We start from the raw sequence: 18687 nt of genomic DNA, 5'->3' as shown, positions 1-18687 counted from the left end.
CTTTCTTTCACACTAACATATCATGTGGAACTTTTGAAGAAGTGTTAGCCTTCAAATAACTTGATTCAGTAAATAGTTGAATACTCAATGTCCTCATAAGAGGAGATAAGGTAGGTCCACTAAGAAGAGCGATGTTTCTCGGAAAGTAAATGTGAGAACCTGTGCTCCTTGAGGCAGAGACCATGTTGTTGACCATGATAGTCATGTGCCTACCGTGAGGCCTGAAAAAGGGAGCCGCTCGTCCAATGACCTGTTGAAAGAGGAACGAATGAACGGGTGGGCACGTGTATGGACACATGTAATGTTAACGATGTCGGGCTTGTACAAATAAAGACCATTCAAAGGGATGTCTCCGCTGTATAAACTCATAAATATTTACAACTGGAGTCTTGGAGAAGATGTGAAAAATCCTGATGTGTAAGAAAAGGTAAAAATAACAAACGTGTGAACTAAGTAAAGAAGAGGCAGCATATTTTAGGAAGCCGGATGAAGCTATTTTAACAAAAGCACATTGCTATCGCTATCATTCAGAAGAACTGTGATGTGGTGAAAATAGCTTAATGAAACAATGTGTCTTCAACACGACCAAAAATCCGCTTCTGGCCCACAGTCCAAAATTAAACGTTCAAGGAGGGAGCAAAGAAAAGGACAAAGAGAAACCACCACCATTAGTGCCTGCACCAGAGCTATTTATTAGCGTAACTTTTTTTTGTTTCTTAAAGATTTCATAACAACTGAAGTATGTACAAAGTCTTACAGCATTTACACCATAAAAAGTTTCCCATTAGCCGATGAAGTCTAAGGTACTGCTGCTGAGAACTTCGGGGCATGAGTACAGAGCAATGAAGCAGACTGCCACACGTTTACCTCTCTGCGACCGCACCGCGACTATCAGCTGGTCCACAGCTAACTAACCACCTGCGGGACAGGTTACTGGGGAAAACGGGGAACAAGTTGATAGGCAGCACTAGAGACCAAAGGCGGGGGGGGGGGGCGGGAAGCTACATGGCATCATGTCTCTACAGTTTCCTAGAGCTGTAACAAAGGTCCACAGCCTGAGAGAATAACATAGGCAAGACAACACAATCGCACTGCTCGGATATGGTTCAGCTACGGAAGGTATTCACTTCTGCATGGGAGGCTCTATACTGATATGGCTGGTATTTCCATTTGTGTTTATGTCTTCAGAGAACTCAAACCTGCGCAAGCCCCACCCCCCTCTCCCAAATAAAACAACAACGCAGGAAGGGGAGGAGAGAGGGAAGAGAATCAGCACAGAATCAGTTCTTGATCAAAAACCTTTTTGTTTTGTTTTGTTTTTTAAGACATTTAGTATCAGCTTTAGGATGGCCATTCCTGTCAAAAGATTAATAGTAGGAATTTTGGAATCAACCCAAATCAGAACATCAACAAAACCCCCAACCCCCGGACTCCTAGATTTAATCGCCCTCGCCCTCGTTGTATCTGATTGTCTTTCCTCGGGGTCAGTATTACACAGAAGCACCAACATTTTACACACGGAGTCGGACACAGAACGTAGCACGGTTGCCCCATTACTTTAACGAGTGGCAGGAGAATTCCAATACGCGAACGCTTAACATCAGGCTCACCGCTTTTCTTCCTCAGAAAACCCAGCCTGGTTCTCTCACTCAGGTCAGTCACTGTTATCCGTTTGGTAGCAGATCCCATTTCCTTCCCCACTGTTTGGGTCTCGCGTGTAGGCAAGTTGGCTTTTTACTTCGAAACGGTTCTCCTCTCAACTTAAAAGCCAGTGGATAAGATTTTTAATTAAGACACAATAGCGCGGGATAGAAAAACACAAGAACCACATAAATATCGAAGAAGTTGTCTACCGTTTTTCGTGTAAACAGTTTTGCTCAAAAGATCGAAGCCCTAGTTGGATTCTGGATTCTGGCCGCAAACTCTTGGCAGGTGACGTGCGTTCAGCCGGGCTCTGCAGCGATGGTGGACGTGGAAGCCGGGTCGGTCCCCATGTTGACAGGCATGCAACTTGGAAACATTGCACAACAAGCAACACAAAGAGAGTGGAGAAGCTCACAACACTTCAAGGAGACCTCACACCCTTCACGACTGCGGATGCACAGACAGAGACCCACCCCTCCCTCCTTCGCACGGCCTTTCTGTCTTACACGTGGGAGACCTTCTGTGACTCTCTGGCTTGTTTGATGCTATACAACCACTTGATGATCCTCGCGTTTCTTTCGATGGCAGAGATGCCGTATGGCACCCGGTCATTGGCACTGTCGTCATTCCTAAGGTCACTGTTACTGTCCTGAGACTGTTCGCAGTCTGAGCTGATCATGCTTGCGCTGCGGAAGTTGAGGGATATGATGTCGGAGTTGGCCCGGGCAAAGTTTTCCATGCCGAGGTTCTCCAGCTCCTCGGGGTCCAGTCCGCAGTAGTTGAAGAACCTCTCCACGTCCGCGTCCACCCGGAAATACCGGTCGCTCAAGTCCGACTTGGACCGCTGGAGCGAGGGCCTCCGGCTGACGCCGCAGGCCGGTTCCACCGCGTCGGCCTCGGGGGACTTCGCGGTGGCCGCGGCCGCGACCTTGGGCTTGGGAGGCAGGGGGGGCGCGGAGCTGCTGCAGGGGATCGCTTTCAAGGGCTTCGCGCTGGTCACCCTGCGGATGTCCGAGGAGCTGTGCGAGACGTGGAGGAAGGACTCGGCCGCCGGCTCCAGCAGCCGCCGGCCCCCGTGGGAGCCGCCCTCCTGCGGGCTGCCGCGGCCCTGCGTGGGGTACACCTTCAGGGACTCGGCGAACGAGTGCCGCTGCAGGTCGGCGGAGTCCGGCCGGTGGGGCGGCCAGTTCCGGGCGCTGTGCTTGTGCCCCGAGCCCGAGCTGGAGCCCTCCGAGCTGTTGATGATGTTCTTCAGGATCTCGAGCTTCAGGGTCTCCCTCTGCACGCCGCTCTCGGTCTTGGCGTGGCCGCCGAACACGCGGAGCGTCGGGCTGCCCAGGGCGCGCTTGGCGGCGGGGCACACGGGCGGCTTGGCCAGCACGGCCGGCTTCACGGGCTCCTGCTTGGCGTTGATGACCTCCTGGCTCTTGACGTACTTGGCCTTGTCGGCCTCCAGCCTCTCCACGGCGCTGAGTCTCTTGGGGTTGGGCTCGGCCTGCCTGCGGAAGTAGTCGGGGCCTTTGTTGAGGATGCGCAGGGGCACGGCCGAGGTGAAGGTGCCCGCGGGGCTGACCGGCTTCACCATGCTACCTGTCGGGAGCGTCTCCGTGGGCATGGTGGGTGGCCTCTCCCCGGCAGCCGTGTTGGATTCTCGTCTGGGCGCCTCCGGGTGCGCGGGGCAGACACATGTACATGAAGCACGCAGGGCGGCGCACGGAGCCTGGGGTCTGGGTGTCGTCAGCAGCGGCGGCAGCAGCAGCCGCGGCGGCGCCTCATCTCACGGCTCGCCGACCGCCCCCCGCGCCCCCCGCCTCCGATCCGCTCGCCCCCCCTCTCCGGAAGGCCACGAGCCACGAGTTCCTCTGCTGCGCCCGGCCGCCTCCTTTCTTCTCCCCGAACGACGTGGGAGTCTCCTCCAGGTCTTTGTGTTCGACTGCAGGCAGAGCTGAAACACACAACAACCAACCGCGGGTTAGGACGGGCGAGTGACATCACGGCTGTAGCAACAGAGAAAGCCCGCGGCGCCCCCGCCCCCGCCGCCGCCGCCCCCCCCTCCCACCCCCACCGGCCGCGCCTGGGCGGCGGGGCCCCGGGGCCCGGAGCGCGCGCCCCGGGCGCCCTCAGTCGGACGCGGGGGCTCGGGGCGCGCGCGCACGGGGGCCGCGCTCTCCCACGCGTGTGGGCTCTCGCGGCTGCCTCCCCGTGGCCGCCATCCGCCCCCCGATCACGCCCGGCGGGCGTCCCTCGCACCAAACCCAGGAAATCCTGGGTGGGTGTGGAAATGCGGGCTTGGCCAGGGCCGGGTCCCCGGGGCCCTGCACCGCGCGGCGTTGCGAGGCTCCCGCATCCGCGCCGGCGACCGCGTCGGGGAGTCGGGGAGTCGGGGAGTCGGGGAGCGCCGTCTCCTTCCCTCCGGCGGGCGGGCGGCCGGCGCAAAACACTTCGGGGTTTCTTCCTACCGACCGCTCAGTAACGTCTGAAACGAGCGCTTCCTTCACTCTTCAAAAGCTGAAGATAACGGGGCGAGCCACGGGATTGGCAGCAGAGATGGAAACAAGTTTTTTAAAAGCAGGTTTCAGTTATCTTACTTTGGACAACCCATATATTTGAAAGCACTTTCTCCCGAAAGCCAAGTCTACGGTATGGAGCTCCTCCTGTTCAATAAAGCAAGCTTATTTTATTTTATTTTTTTTTAATTAAAAAAGAAAACTAGAAAGACCTCCGGATTAACCAAGTTAACTAATTTGATTATAAATGCTCCATAATGTTTCACACTTCATGAGCAGAAATCAAGGGTTTCTCTGTGGTATGTGTTTTCCCCAATCCCCTAGAGAACTAAGAAGAACATGTGAAGACGTCAATCATACCTAAGCATGTCTGTGCTATAGAAAACTGGTGCAAGAATTCACGGATTTATTATTATTTGTGGCTTTCTGAACAATCTGACCACCCCGGCCCTCAACCAAAACCACCACAACGAAACATTTATCAATACTCCCAGTATCAATCTATCTGCTGTCTCTCTACTTAGTGAACGATATATGTAGCATTTGTCAAAAAAAAAAAAAATGTTTATTTATTTTTGAGAGAGAGAGAGAGACAGAGTGCGAGCAGGGGAGGGGCAGAGAGAGAGGGAGACACATAACCTGAAGCAGGCTCCAGGCCTTGAGCTCTCAGCACACAGCCCGACACGGGGCTCGAATTCGTGAACTGTGAGATCATGACCTGAGCCGAAGTTGGGCCCTTAACCACCTGAGCCACCCAGGTGCCCCTAAAAAAATTTTTCTTAATGTTTATATTTGAGAGAGAGACAGAGACAGTACAAGCAGGGGAGGGGCAGAGAGAGAGGGAGACAGAATCCGAAGCAGGCTCCAGGCTCTGAGCTGTCAGCGCAGAGCCTGATGCAGGGCTTGAACTCATGAACCGTGATATCATGACCTGAGCGGAAGTCAGACGCTCAACTGACTGAGCCACCCAGGCACCCCTAACATTTACTCATTTTTGAAAGACAGAGAGAAACAGAGTGTGAGCAGGGGAGGGCCAGAGAGAGAGGGAGACACAGAATCCGAAGCAGGCTCCAGGCTCTGAGCTGTCCGCACAGATCCTGGACATGAGGCTTGAACTCACGAACCATGAGATCATGACCTGAGCTGAAGTCGGAGGCACAACCCACTGAGCCACCCAGGCGCCCCCTAAAATTTTATGTTTATTTATTTTTGAGAGGGGGAGAGAGAGAGAGAGCACAAGCGGGGGTGGGGCAGAGAGAAAGGGAGACATGGAATCGGAAGCAGGGTCCAGGCGCTGAGCCATCAGCACAGAGCCTGAGGCGGGGCTCGGACCCACGAACTGTGAGATCAGGGGCTCCAACCCAGGAACTGTGAGATCATGACCTGAGCCAAAGTCCAGCGCTTAACCGACTGAGCCACCCAGGTGTCCCATGTAGCATTTTTCTAAGAACAAGTCTCTTTGCCTATTACTGCTGACAGAGAACATTTATGAATACGTCAGCATCCCAGGGTAACTGGTTACAGCCCTTTTCAGCATCTTTGGTTATAATAAGCAATATTAAGGGTAATGTATTCACTAACATCAAATAACTAATTTACAAAATAAAGTGGCGTACGTATAAAATCATCTGCTCTCACGTTAAGAAAATGAAGGGTCCATTAATAACAAGCATGGAGGTGGGGGGGGAGGGAAGCCTGAGATTCCTCTCTCATCATCTTTTACAAGCTCAATCTCCAAATACACCCATTGCCGTGTTTTGTTAAGAGACGATTTTGGGAATCTGCAAAAGGATTTGTTCTAATAAAAATATTTTCCTATGCGAGAGTTGAGAAGCCCCAAGGCAATTCCTACACAATAACTTCCTTTAATTGTGCGCTATGTAGTTTAAAATGTCACCGCCTCCTCCCCCCTCTCATGGATTCAGTGAGATTGTTTCTTTGAACACATTTTGAGCGAAATGCCAGAAGGGAGCGACTATTTCTCTGCGGAGCCTTCTGCGTTTGGTCATCCACCATCCTGGGCCCACCTTCCTGGGAAGATGAACTGGGGCTCCCTTCATAGAGGGGCTCAGGGCCAGAACAGGCAGGAGAGCCTGGGGTCAGAGGCAACCCACCGGATCACAGACGGAGTGCGCGACAGCAGGCTGCCCCCGGGACAGGCCACGTTTCTTCCCAGCATGTGTAACGTCTCCTCTGATTAGTTACCTCTGGAGTTTCCAACCGTGTCCACAGAGGGGACAGGGGCGGTACATCTGGGGACACAGTGAAGGACAGGACTGAGATTGGCACCCACCAGCTCTGTGCTCAGGGACCAAAGCCAACCTCTGGCAAGGTGAGCCGAGGGGAGAGGATCGTCCAGTGGGTTGCAGGAGACAGAGCTCCTAGAGCCTCTTCTGCTGGGGCCTCGTCTCCTCATCTGGGATAGGAGGTGCTTGGGTGAGATTCTCACCCAAGCACCTTCTATCCCTCTAAGTCATGTGGTTCCCTCCTCCCTCCAAGTCATGTGGTTCTGAGCAGCCAAGAAGGAGCGAGCTATTTCCAATTTCAAAATGGCATATGGGAATATCGGCTCAGGACTGCATTGTGGTTCCTGTATTTACCGTTCTTAGGACAATATTCTCCGCATGATGAGTTGTCCTTATCACGTAATGTGAACTGGCATTAGAGCCCATGCTGGCCTGCTCGACTGTCTCCCCTTCTAACCCTATCCTGCTAAGACCAGAAGCCCCAACCTCCACCGCTACTGACCTGACCGTACCGCATGGCCCTGTCTGTTAAGGCGGGCTTTGGTGTCGTTGAGAACACGAAACAAAAATCATTACTTTCGGCTCACAAGACTGGCAGACACCAGTTTATTTAAATACCCGGGCACCCGCCTCAGAAAGCTCCCTGTCTTGCTTTCACAGTTTGCTTTCTTCGTGGAAAAAAAGGCGAGGCAATGGGTAAACAGAGGCAGACGCTCAGGATGGCTCCCGCAGGCACTCCCATCTGTTCCACGCCATCTAACCTTCGGAAGCACGCACTAGAACAAAACCGGTGTGAAAAGATTATGTTAGAAAGGTCGTGACTGGAAGCAGTTTGCACTGCATTTCCTTGTTCTTTCCACCCCTTCCTTCTCCCTTTTCTCTGGCACCCCCAATCTCCCTAATAACTTTCAACACCCTGATATTTACAAATGACCAGGTTCTGAGCCTACACGTTTTAATCCGGACTCTTTGGAGAGGAAAAGGAAAAGCATCTTCCTGGAAGAAACAGGGTGGGTGCTACAGGATCTGTTTTGGCCAACAAACTACAGCTACTTCAGACCTAATGAAGGTGGCTTAGGTGCTCCTTCTTTTAATGCTCCCATAATCCCTAACTTCTCTTCTTTTCCTTTTCAACGTTGACACGGTGCTGGCTGAGATCGGTCAAATGGTAGATGCCGTGCCTGGAACCCTGGGGCCACATCTCGAGATCACGGATGTGTGACAACCACGATCTCTGCTCGGGGAGCAGATGACACCCCTCTGACCCCTGGACAGGTCCCTCGGGTGCGGCCAGGCACCGGCCAGGAGGGGCTTCTATTTCTTTACCTTATTCTAGGAAAGGAAGATCAGAGCTCAGCCGCCTAGAATTTCATCAACAAAGGTAATTACACAGTCCTGCCTGATCCCTGACTTACAGCTACTAAGAGGGAACATAAGCCCGAGGCAGAGAGACACTTCCGCTCACCATTTGGCTACATTCTCCCCTGTTTAATAACCATTTGAACATTTCACGGAAGTAAAAAATGAACCGGAGAACAAAGCTTGGCAGAGGTGAGACACAAAACGGTCCACCGTATCAGGGTGCACGTGAACTCCACAGCAATCTGGCCTCGGGTGACAGGAGCGGGGCCCTGCCAGTTCCTACCCCCCACCGTGGAGCAGGGGGGCTAGAGGGGTCACGTTATCTGCGGGGGTCCCGCTCTGGGTGGGGAGGGCTGGAGGCCACAGGCGCAAACGGTGACTCTCACCCACTTGAAGCAGTGTTTCTCAAGCTGTTACGTGCCTGTGCACCCCAGGGGATGCCCTGCAAACGCCCACTCCTGAAGTAGATCTGGGGTGGGGGGGGACCTAGATCCTGTGCCGCTCACAGATCCCAGGCGAGGCCTAGGAAGCTGGTGCACCTTTGAGGGGCGAGAGGAAGCCCACCGCTGCACTCGAGAGCATCAGGTTAGAACCCAAGTGCCTCGGACGCAGAGGAAAACGAGCCAAGCTTTCTTGTCTCTCAAGTGAATTCAAGTCTGGGGTCTTTGGGGCACGTAGGAAGAAAGCAAGGGAGTTAGAGCCAGGACCTTGGGATTCAACACAGTCCCGGATTCACCCATAGACATTCCTTAAATAGGTGAAGACTGGCCATTTCCCACGCGCGTTACTACGGAGAAAAGGTAGGAAATGTTGCCGTCAGGTGGGAGCTGAATTCCACTTGCGGTCACCAAACGTGACCTTCTCTATGAAAACTGAATGTGTTGAATTTGGCGAGCTTGGAAATGCCTTCAGTTCAAACATTCCTGGAGGCGGACAACAAAAGAAGCGGTTTACCTTCGAGGTAAGTAAGAATTCTTGAAGAACCGATCTTCTGATTTCCTACCAAGTCAGAGCACAGAACACTGACAGTACGTATCAACCTGGGCCATGCTGCTTTCTGATTTTTTTGTTTGTTGTGGTAACAGTATTTGTGCTACTGCCTTTAGGCATCAAACCCCAACCTGGTAGGAGGGTCACTCTTGCAACTACAGTCTCGGTTTTTCCCACTTAAGGACAGACAGACATCCTTGTCGGTGCGGCAAAAATGCACAGTTTCACATGACAGTGTTAGCCTTTGAATTCTTTACAAACGTTAAGAGAAATGCACTCACAACAGAAGAGTCAGAACCGTCCGGGGGAGGGAGAAGGTGGCTGGGCTCGGAGTAGCTGCCTCTGGGTCTGGATCCTGGCTCAGCCCTGCAATGGCTGAGCCGCCGTGGGCAGGTTACGGCATCTTCCTGGGCCTCAGGTTCCCCGTCTCCAAAATGGGGACAATAATAGTACCCACCTCTTTACAGGACCCGAGAAGGTTAGATAAGGGCACAGACACTTTTCATTCACATAACCGTTATGCGGAGGGTGTCTCTGGGGATGGAGAGAAGTGTGGACAATTTCGAGAGACGTTGGAAGAGGTACATTGGGCTGAACTTGGAGACGCGCTGGGTGTGGAGGGTGAGGGGGGCGTGTTGAGGACGATTCTGGCTCCCAGTTTGACTGCCGAGAAGTGGTTTGTGGGGAGGTACACACTCTCTCTTCCGTCCCTCCCTCCTCTGCACCCCAGGCCTGAGCCAAACCGAACTATGGCAGTCTGTCCCTCCAAACCAGCTGTGTGCATTCACACCTGTCCTCCCCTCTGCCTCAGATGTCTCCTAACCAGCAGCGTCTCACAACGTTTGTCACGTCCTTAACACCCATCACACACGGTTAACGATATTGTGGTTCTCACAGAAAATTATTTTATCGAAGCAAAATGCATTCACAAATAACGCTCAGTTCTGTGGGTTCAAGGGAGCAACGCCATTCCATTTGGAAGACGTTAATGCGTCCATTTTAATTAACATGCCATGTTCTCAACGTGTTCCCGTCCTAGCGCATGCTCATTTTTATTCCTTTCTTTCATGCTGGGAGAATAACTTGCAAAAAGTGCAAAAGCAAAGGAGAATATCAAGAGTGGAAAAGTAACTGGGGAAGTCACAAAAGCAGGTTTGAAAAAAAGACTGCATTTGCACGCTACAAATTGCACAGAAACTAAGAAATCAGGGGGCCCACCATCTGGAAGCATTAAGTCAAAACCACTGCCCTTTCTGGACCTGTACTTTTTCAATTACTGAATGACGTGCCTCGTTCTGTCTCATCGCCCGGTGAATCCCTCTCGCCTATAATTCTGACGGCTGAACCTTCTCTTTTTTGGCCTCAGTGTTGCCATCAACATCAACTCCAGGCTGTTGGTGAAATAATCCTCTTCCAACCACACTATCCCTTCGTACGTTCTTGGCAACCGGGGGCTTTTCCCAATAACATTTTGGCTTTTGATTCCAGTATCCTAGTCCTTTTTCGGCTTATTTTTTCGGTTGGCTACAGAGTAGGTCTTCGCAGATGATTTAATAACAAACCCCTGCCCTAGGTTTCCATTCCTTTGTTTTAGTCTTCCACAGGTGGCATAAACCGTTACCCCCCCTTTTGCGGCACCCCCTTTCAGCCCTGTTTCTTCCGGCACATCCATTCTCTACAACCGCGGGATAGAAAAAGATGTTGGAATGGGTGCAGAGATGATGGACAGGCCAACTCTTAGCTTTTTTTTTTTTTTTTAAACATTTATTCATTTTTGAGAGTGAGAGAGACGGGGCATGAACAGAGGAGGGGCACAGAGAGAGGGAGACCCAGAATCCGAAGCAGGCTCCAGGCTCTGGGCCATCAGCACAGAGCCCGATGCGGGGCTCGAACTCACCGACAGTGAGATCATGACCTGAGCGGAAGCCGGACACTCAACTGACTGAGCCACCCAGGCGCCCCGCCCCCGCCGTTAGCTTCTTATGACTTTATAGATAGGGACGAAGAGGAACTGTCTCACTGGCTCTCCTATGTGCCAGGTGCACTGGTGGGGCAGCACACAACTTGTGCCTGCATTTTGATCAAGGTGTGAAAATTACTGGGACAACCGGGGAGGCCCTGTGTTATGGAAATATCCCCCAGGTGGCGCTGTGAGCTGAGCAAGGCTGGAGGGAAGAGTGGAGGGGGGTGGGTGCCACTTGCTATGCCCAGTGTTTCCTCATGAAGCCCAGGGGGCACACAAAGGCGGCTATGGGAGACAACTGTGCCGCAGGAAAGCAGTATGGAGGGCAGTCTCAGGCTCTCTGCTCGGAGCTATGATGGAGGACAGTGGCTCTGTCTGTCTGCCTTCGTCTCAGACAGTGAGATGAAGCCGTGTTTCCATGAGTACAAGAGTGGGGGTTTCCTAGGTGCACCTAGGTATTTGGGAAAAGGTGCTCTCGGGTGATGGTAAACAGAATTGCCCCCAAAGATTCACCCCCGAAAGGAAGCCCCCAGCCCTGCGCTGAGTGGAAGGCCGTGAGCACCCCCTAGCGGTAGGAGGGGTGCGGCTGCCCCCAGGGAGCCCCAAAGCTCCCAAAGAAAGGCAGCTCTGAAATCCCCCCTCCCCAGGGGACCACACCAGATGACAGGTGTCAGAGCCCAGGGCAGGAACCTTGCGATCCTCCCCTTAGCACTCTGCCTGGCCTGCACATTCACACAGCCTCGCGGGACCTACTCAGGTCAGAAGGGACGCCAGCTCATGAGAGGGAAAGAAGCTGGAACAAGAAAGGAGAGGAAAACCCACGATGTTTATTACGTCCCCTCCTCCACAGTAAATCCTCCCCCCGCCCCCCTTCTCTCCTGAGCCAACACAGGCCTGAGCTGGAAGAGGGAGAAGCTAATTTAAACCGGATGAAAGGCTGGAGTTTGGGTTGAGACAGAACGATGGACTGGGCTCTTTCGTTCCTGAAACTGATCTGAGAACTTTCAATTATTTAAGACCCACTGAAGAGGCTATGGGTGCCATCTGAGATTTCATCCCAGGGACGGAAAGGAGAACTCAGCAGGCTGAATTCTTCAGGCACAGAGAAAAGCGCACACTCACTTCCTGTTTATCCCTCCTGAATCCAGGCCAGAAAACAAAAGGGCTCCATCCACACAGTATCCCTCAGGTTTTCTGTTCCCCTGTTCACTCTCTGCCACTCCTCAGTTCAGAGCCCAGGTCCAGGGGTCAAGGTCAACCACACCTAAAGGTCTGCAACCCTGGGAAGTTACTCAAGCTGAGTGTGCCTCAGTTTCCTCTCTTACGCGTAATGACTGCTACACTCCATAGGGCGGATGTGGGAACTCCGTGAGGTATATAAACGCGCTCAGCATGGAACTCAGCACCACGTTTGTTCAGTAAATGTGAGCGGTTATTAAATTTCGTCCCCAGTGTCCGCAACTTGGCACTGATAATCGCCGTCATCAGATCTCGAGCTTTACGGGAACTGAATGATCTTTTGTCTTAAAATGATTCCATTGCTCTCAAGCCATAGTGTGTGTGTGTGTGTGTGTGTGTGCGCTATTTCTGTCAAAGTGGATTGACTATGCAGTTTCTGTCTGAAAGGTCATTCGCATGACCCCATTTTTATTTGAGTTACAGAGAAAATATGTGGTTTCAAATTTCAAAGCAAACAGTTATGTGAGTGAACCAGGCTAGAGTAAATAATAGAGCCATTATTAAAAATGAAATCAAACCTAAAATTGGGAGGAGAAAAAGAGCAGGTCAAATCTCAATCCATGATGGATTCTTTAATGTCATTCTCCAAGGTCATTTAGAAAATGCTTCGTTTTCATTTTGAAGTCAATCCGTTATTTTAAAATGTTATGGGTTCCCTTTAAAATGCCATTCTCCTATTTAAGACAATTAGAATGAAAACAGAATCAGAGGGGGACAAAAATCACATTTCTGGTCCAACGTTCTTCCTTGGCCAAAGGCGAAGAAAATGCTGCTAAGAGAGGCCCAGCAACTTGTTTCACTGTGGGGGAGCCCTGCCTTTCACCTGAGATTACAGAAATCAAGGCTGCGTGTAGCTGGGCCCCCAAAATCATTTGGCAATACAATGGCTCGCTTAATGACAATAACTACAAGTAATTAAAAAACAGGGCCACTAGGATTCCTAATGAAAATCCAATAGGACTGCTTGCCTTATCCAAACAAACATAAAACGATCCCACTCGCAGCCACTTTTTATCCTCTCCTAGAGTTTTATGTGGTTTTACGTTCCGCTGTGAGAATGCGGGAGGCCAAATTCTAAATGAGCGTCAAGTTCAAGGGACCACTGTCCTCTTTTAAAGACTAGTGTGCTCAAATCACAGGCTTTAGAAGTCTTGCTAATTAACGTGGGTCTCAGTGTTAGCTGGTTCCCTTAGCTAGGTAGACCAGGCGACCCTTCCAGGGGCTCAACGATCTCAAAGATTCGGAACTCTAAAAGGATCTGTGTTGTGCCTGCAGACACCGTCAGAGGACCACCTCATCCGTGCTCACAACTGCCTCCTCGAGGCTGCCTGGTGCCCCTGTGTAAGCAAGAAGTACTTGTGAGTGGCCCCTGACGGCCGTGACCAGAATCCAGGGTTGGGTGCATCTGGGGACCCTGCGCCTACGTTCTCCCACCAGCATCGACGCTAAGCATCTGCGCTGCGCATACTGCTTTTTCCTTTAGCTGTGTGTTGACTTGTACTCTACGGCAATCGTAGCTCATATATACGATAACAGAGATTAAGGGTGGCAATATAGATCGAACCCTTATTTCTGAAAGTATTTTTAATTTCTAGTGATCAGCCTTGGGGCAGAGGAGATTTTACTCTGGAATAAACCTTAACATGTGTTAACATTGTGAACCATTTTTCAACTTGAAGGGAGAAAAAGTAAAGCAGCATTTTTTTTTTTTTTTTTTTTGGACAGTGGGCCAAGTTCGCTGTAAGTGGATTAGGTAAATTCCTTTGTATTACATTTGAAAATTAACCTGTTAATCATGGCCACTTCTTATAAAGCATATGTAATGTCCCCAGGACTGTACTAATGCATCTTATAGGTTTTTAAATTCAATCCTGCCGATATCTCTAAAGCAAGTATTATCCCCATTTTGCAGATGAGGACACGGAGGTCCAAATAGTCTAAGGTATTCAATACTGAGTGGCTGTTGGCTCTACACCCAGGTCTGTACAGGTACACTTCGGCCCACCTCACCGTGTCACACTGTCACCCCAGAGCTCTTAATGATGTCATTTTGAATGTTTTATATTTGGGTCATATGGCCATAGGAGTCCACACTAATTATATTTTAGTTCCTAAAAATCTCCTCTTTGGGCTGTTTGCTGTTCAGTACCAGCTTCCCCCAGAAGGTGGAGAAGGAACAGAAATCTCCTTAATTTTTTGCTAAATCAAATAACCATGCCATTTGCTAACAGCTTAAATGCACAAGCGGAGAAGGTGAAGTGTTTATAAATTGGGTTCCATTAATTTAATTTTCTTTCGTGATACCACTGACTGCGGATCTATGAAAGTTAACCGAACTTTGATGAAAATAATGAGAGATATTAAAAGGAACAACAAGCAACATGAGACTGTGATTTCATTCTGTCTTACTACACAGAGCATCAGAAAGCAGGGATCGCACACTTTTTTATTGCCATTTCCAGTAAAGCTGCCCGCCTTGCACATAGTAAGCACTTGAGCTGAACTAAAACGCTAACCACTCCGTAGAATATCTAGCACGTCAATTTATATTGCAGAGACTCAGTGAAGATGTCAGATATAAAGCTTGGGAAGTGAAACTTGGAATAAACTGTTTAGAAATTTGAAACCACACTCAAATCGCCTCCTTTTTCTTTTTAATGTTTTTTTTTTTTTTTTTAATTTCTTTTTGAGACAGAGAGAGACAGAGCATGACCAGGGGAGGGGCAGAAAGAGAAGGAGACACAGAATCCGAAGCAGGCTCCAGGCTCCGAGCTGTCGGCACAGAGCCCGGTGTGGGGCCGGAACCCACGGGCCATGAGATCATGGCTCTGAGCCGAAGTCACTCAACCGACTGAGCCACCCAGGCACCCCAGAGCACCTCCTTTGGACTGCAGAGTTTGGTATAATGGCACACAACTGCACAGAACCTGTTCTTTCACAACTTCATGGGCACATTAGCCCGGAATTGTGGTTAGGGAACAAATACGCTGCAAAAGGCCATCAATGCAAGGTAGAAATTTCAAGCATAGCCAGTAGGTTCACTTAAAAACAAACGAACAAAACACGTGATCTCCTTTGCCAAGGAACACCTAGAATCGTTTTCGAGTTCTCGAATAGCTCTTAGTACCGCAGCGGTTCGGACGAGTTCTTTGCCTCAAACGTACTCAAAAAAGGTAACAGCATTTTCTCATTTTCCAGGATTCAGACTGCACCGTGGGAGAAAAAAATAACCTTCAAAATAAGATACGTAAGTAGCCAGACACGTGTTTTCTGCAGCACATCTTTTAATCTTGAACGTTTTGACGCGTCTCACGTGAATCATCTCCAAACCTAGAACGCCACGAGATAGGGCTTCACCACGATTTGCGCTTGAAGTAATATTTTTGGGTCCAAGTGACAAGGAGCTCAGGAATGACTGGTAAGTTCACTCTACTTGCCCGGGCCCATTCCGGCACCAGAGCACCAGGCACGGGGCCAAACTGTTGGCTCTGCCGGGCAGTTTAGCCTGGAGGTGTCTGGGGGCAGGCACTGGGCTAGGAGGGACGGGAGATCCCGGGGGCCAAGGATAATCTGGGTGTGTGGCCGCAGCCCCCTCCCACCTGCCGCCAGGACCCCGTCTTCCCGGCCACGCGCTCTGATGCCTGCTTCCAGCTCCGGCTCCCTCCTCTGCCAGGCCTTGATCGGAGCCTTCCAGGCTGGAGAAAGTGTCCCCGAGGCCCCTGAGAAGCCTCGTCTGACCTCTCTCTCCGCATCCGGTCCTTCCTCCCTGGCACTTCCCTTATGGTCCTTATAGTCAAGGGGCGGTCCCGCCCTCGCGTCTCCCAGCCACACACACCTGAGGGCGGGCAACCCGGCTCTCGTCTGTCTGTCCAGCCCAGCACTTACTGCTGGGGACGGCAGGCTTCAGAGATCTCTCGCAGGGATGCTTGTCTGACCCGAGTCCAGTTCAGGACGTGTCTGTGCCTCAGTGTAAAAGAATAAAAGCTAACGCTATCCCCAAGGCTTTGCTTACTTCCCCGTCTCCCTCCTCCTGCTGCCCAAACGCACAAACACACAAAAAGCTGCTCACTTAAGAGGCGCTCTAAGGATTACAGTAATCTTAAATCTATATTAAAAGTAATCGGATAAAGACTTAAAAAAACCACAGGCATTGCTGGATGAACAAAATGCATCTTTCACGCGCTCTGAAAACTCTGCCTTTGGTATCCACTCACATACGATGTACTTTTTTACTGCCCTCCTTCGTGCTTTCACTTCAAAACGATGCTATCTGCCTCCATCTTGATTAATTTTAAGCTTCTCACTCCTGTTTACTAAAGAAAAATGACTCATTCAAAGTGAAAAAAGGGGGTAGGCTTTTTGAAATAGTTTTTTTTCCCCTGTCTCTAGCATTTTTTTGTTTGTTTGTGTGGCAAGAAATGGGAGTTTTCCATTACTTTTTAACAGGGAAGAATTATTTCGCTTGTGCCAAAAGGTGGCTGTTGATGTTCAGTGCTTCACGATCTCTCAAGCTTTTGATTTTAGGCACAATCCCTGGGTCTAAAAAGAGAAATACGGTAGCAACCATTTGTGGGGTACCTTTCCTCTGTCGGACCTCATGCCGGATAAGTGCCTTACATTTATCAGCCTCGCCCAACGGGTGTCATGTGTCCCCCTTGGCAGATGGGGAAACTGAGGCTCGGGAAGTCTGAGGGGCTGGCGTGAAGCCGGTCAGTCGAAGGAGCTCAGTGTCGACCTCAGGTCTGTTTTCTAAACCTGTGCTCTCCCACTGCTCTGCGGAGACATGGAAACATCTGTGGCTGCAGGGAGTGAAGACGGGCCGGATCTGGACGAGAGCCAGGAAGGAAGGGAGGACGGAACAGACAGGGCGCCCTCCTCACCACCCCCAACCCAGATGATGCCAGGCCTCTGGCTGCTTTCCTAACGAAACCTCCTTCCTGCTGCGGTGGCAGAATCTGGGAGACACTACAGTTAGCGGCAGTGGCCGCACCAGAGGATAAAACAGTGAGGGGGAGTAAGAGGCAGGAAGATGTTCTGAAAACTTTGTGAGACGGCATTCGTAAAATATGAAAAACCGGCCCGATAAACCCAACTTGTGGCAGTGCCCATAAAAGCTCTGCTTGGTAAGATGCTCCAAGGGGATCTCAAAATTGCACTCTACCCTCCTTAGTGGGAAATAATTATTCTCCTATCTTGCTAAGGAAATGACAGTGTCTTCCTAACGACCGAAAAATAACAATCCAGTCATCACCGGATGAGATAAAAGCCACATTCTGTCTGGACGAAGCTGGGCCCACCCCTGGGCATGAACCCTTCGGGTCACGGAGACCCACTCAATACGGCAAAGACAGCTTCCTATCCTCTCCCTGCCCTCAAAGGAACAGGCCCCTAAAGGGACACGGTCCAGCCAGTTTGTACAGAGAGAACGGTCTAGAATGCAGGAAGCGCCAGAGGCGTCCCGGTTCATTCAGAGGATGTTTCCTGAGCACCTACTATATGCCGGGCCGTGAACAAGATGAACGATACAGACGGGCTCACATACATGGCAATACCTAAGAGAAAGAAAGAAAACACGTAGTCCGGTAAGTAGAGCCGGTAAAAGGAAAAACAGAACGTGTATTTTAGCAAGGTGGAAGTTACGGCCGACTTCAGTAAAACAGAGCTTGGCAAAGCGTCGGGCGGGGGGTTTAGGAGAGAATGGAAGAAAGAAAGGAGACACTGAGGGCTGGCGGCTTGGTTCAGGAGGTGATAGCTGGAGGGGAAGCAGGGTCAAGGGAGGGTTTTTTCTTTAAGGGGTAGAAATGACAGCACGTGTGTCTGTGACATGTTTTTGAGACAGAGAGAGACAGAGTGCAAGTGGGGGAGGGGCAGAGAGAGAGGGAGACACAGAATCGGAAGCAGGCTCCAGGCTCCGAGCTGTCAGCCCAGAGCCCGACGCGGGGCTCGAACTCACGGACCGCGAGATCGTGACCTCAGCCGAAGTCGGCCGCTCAACCGACTGAGCCACCCAAGCGTCCCGCCACCGTTCTTTTTTAATGAGCTGGAGGCGAGGCGGCCGCAGAAGCAATCTGCAGACCGGTCGAAGGAAGCGTTTTTGGAACAATCAAAACTATCCCGAGCAGGAGTTAACTCCTTTGTAACCGAGAGCGAGCTCCTTCTCCCAGGACGCGCGTGTACAGACACCGACCTCCCACGTGTCCGAGAAACATTAGAGGGGATTCCTGGGGCGGGTGGGAGGGCGCGGCTGGCGAATGTCAAGTGCCTCTCCGAGAAGTCTGCTTCTCTGAAACTTCTCTCACTGCCTAGACTTCATTTACCGCGCTCAGAGCAAGAGGACAGGCACGCAAGGACGGACAGCACGTAAAGTCAGCAGAAACATTTGCAGACAGACTGTCCTAAGATACCGAGCACTAGTTGCACAGGTGACAGCAGGATAGCGGCAAGAATACTTATGATAAGCTGCTGAGGTCTTCCGGGAAAGAGCGAAGAAGAGGAAGGTGTGAGTGAGGAGGGCTGGCTGAAGGAGAGGGGCGAGAAGAGAGAGCAACACGTCTTGTCAACCGTGGCCACGGAGATCGAGCTGTGCCTTGCAGGCCGACGACCTTTCTCCCCGTGCTGTTCTCCTGGTTCTCGGTTGGCACCCGGGGTTGATTTCTGACATCTCTTATGGCCCTGAAATTCTCGCACAGCATGTCTCCCGATGCAGACTGTGCAGAGTCTTTCGAGCAGTGCACAG

General features: G+C 51.1%; 1 protein-coding gene across 7 annotated transcripts in view; it reads right to left on the bottom strand.

Moving 5' to 3' along the window:
• Nucleotides 1-677: 677 nt before the first annotated feature.
• Nucleotides 678-18687, bottom strand: part of FAM110B (family with sequence similarity 110 member B) — a 142450-nt gene continuing 124440 nt past the window's right edge. For 3 of the 7 annotated variants that reach the window (XM_042972942.1, XM_042972946.1, XM_042972944.1), the window contains one exon: nt 678-3589. In XM_042972942.1, coding sequence (XP_042828876.1) covers nt 2147-3259 — 1113 coding nt within the window. In that variant the 5' untranslated portion in view covers nt 3260-3589 and the 3' untranslated portion in view covers nt 678-2146. Of the gene's footprint in view, nt 3590-3894; nt 3920-3965; nt 4247-6265; nt 6404-6899; nt 7174-18687 lie in introns of those variants that run through there. The other 4 variants (XM_042972943.1, XM_042972948.1, XM_042972947.1 and 1 more) reach the window with 4 other exon arrangements.

This window comes from Panthera tigris, chromosome F2, assembly GCF_018350195.1.
Source record: "Panthera tigris isolate Pti1 chromosome F2, P.tigris_Pti1_mat1.1, whole genome shotgun sequence".
Classification (NCBI taxonomy): domain Eukaryota; kingdom Metazoa; phylum Chordata; class Mammalia; order Carnivora; family Felidae; genus Panthera; species Panthera tigris.
Note: the sequence above shows the minus strand (reverse complement) of the source record. Positions and strands in the feature narration are given on the sequence as shown.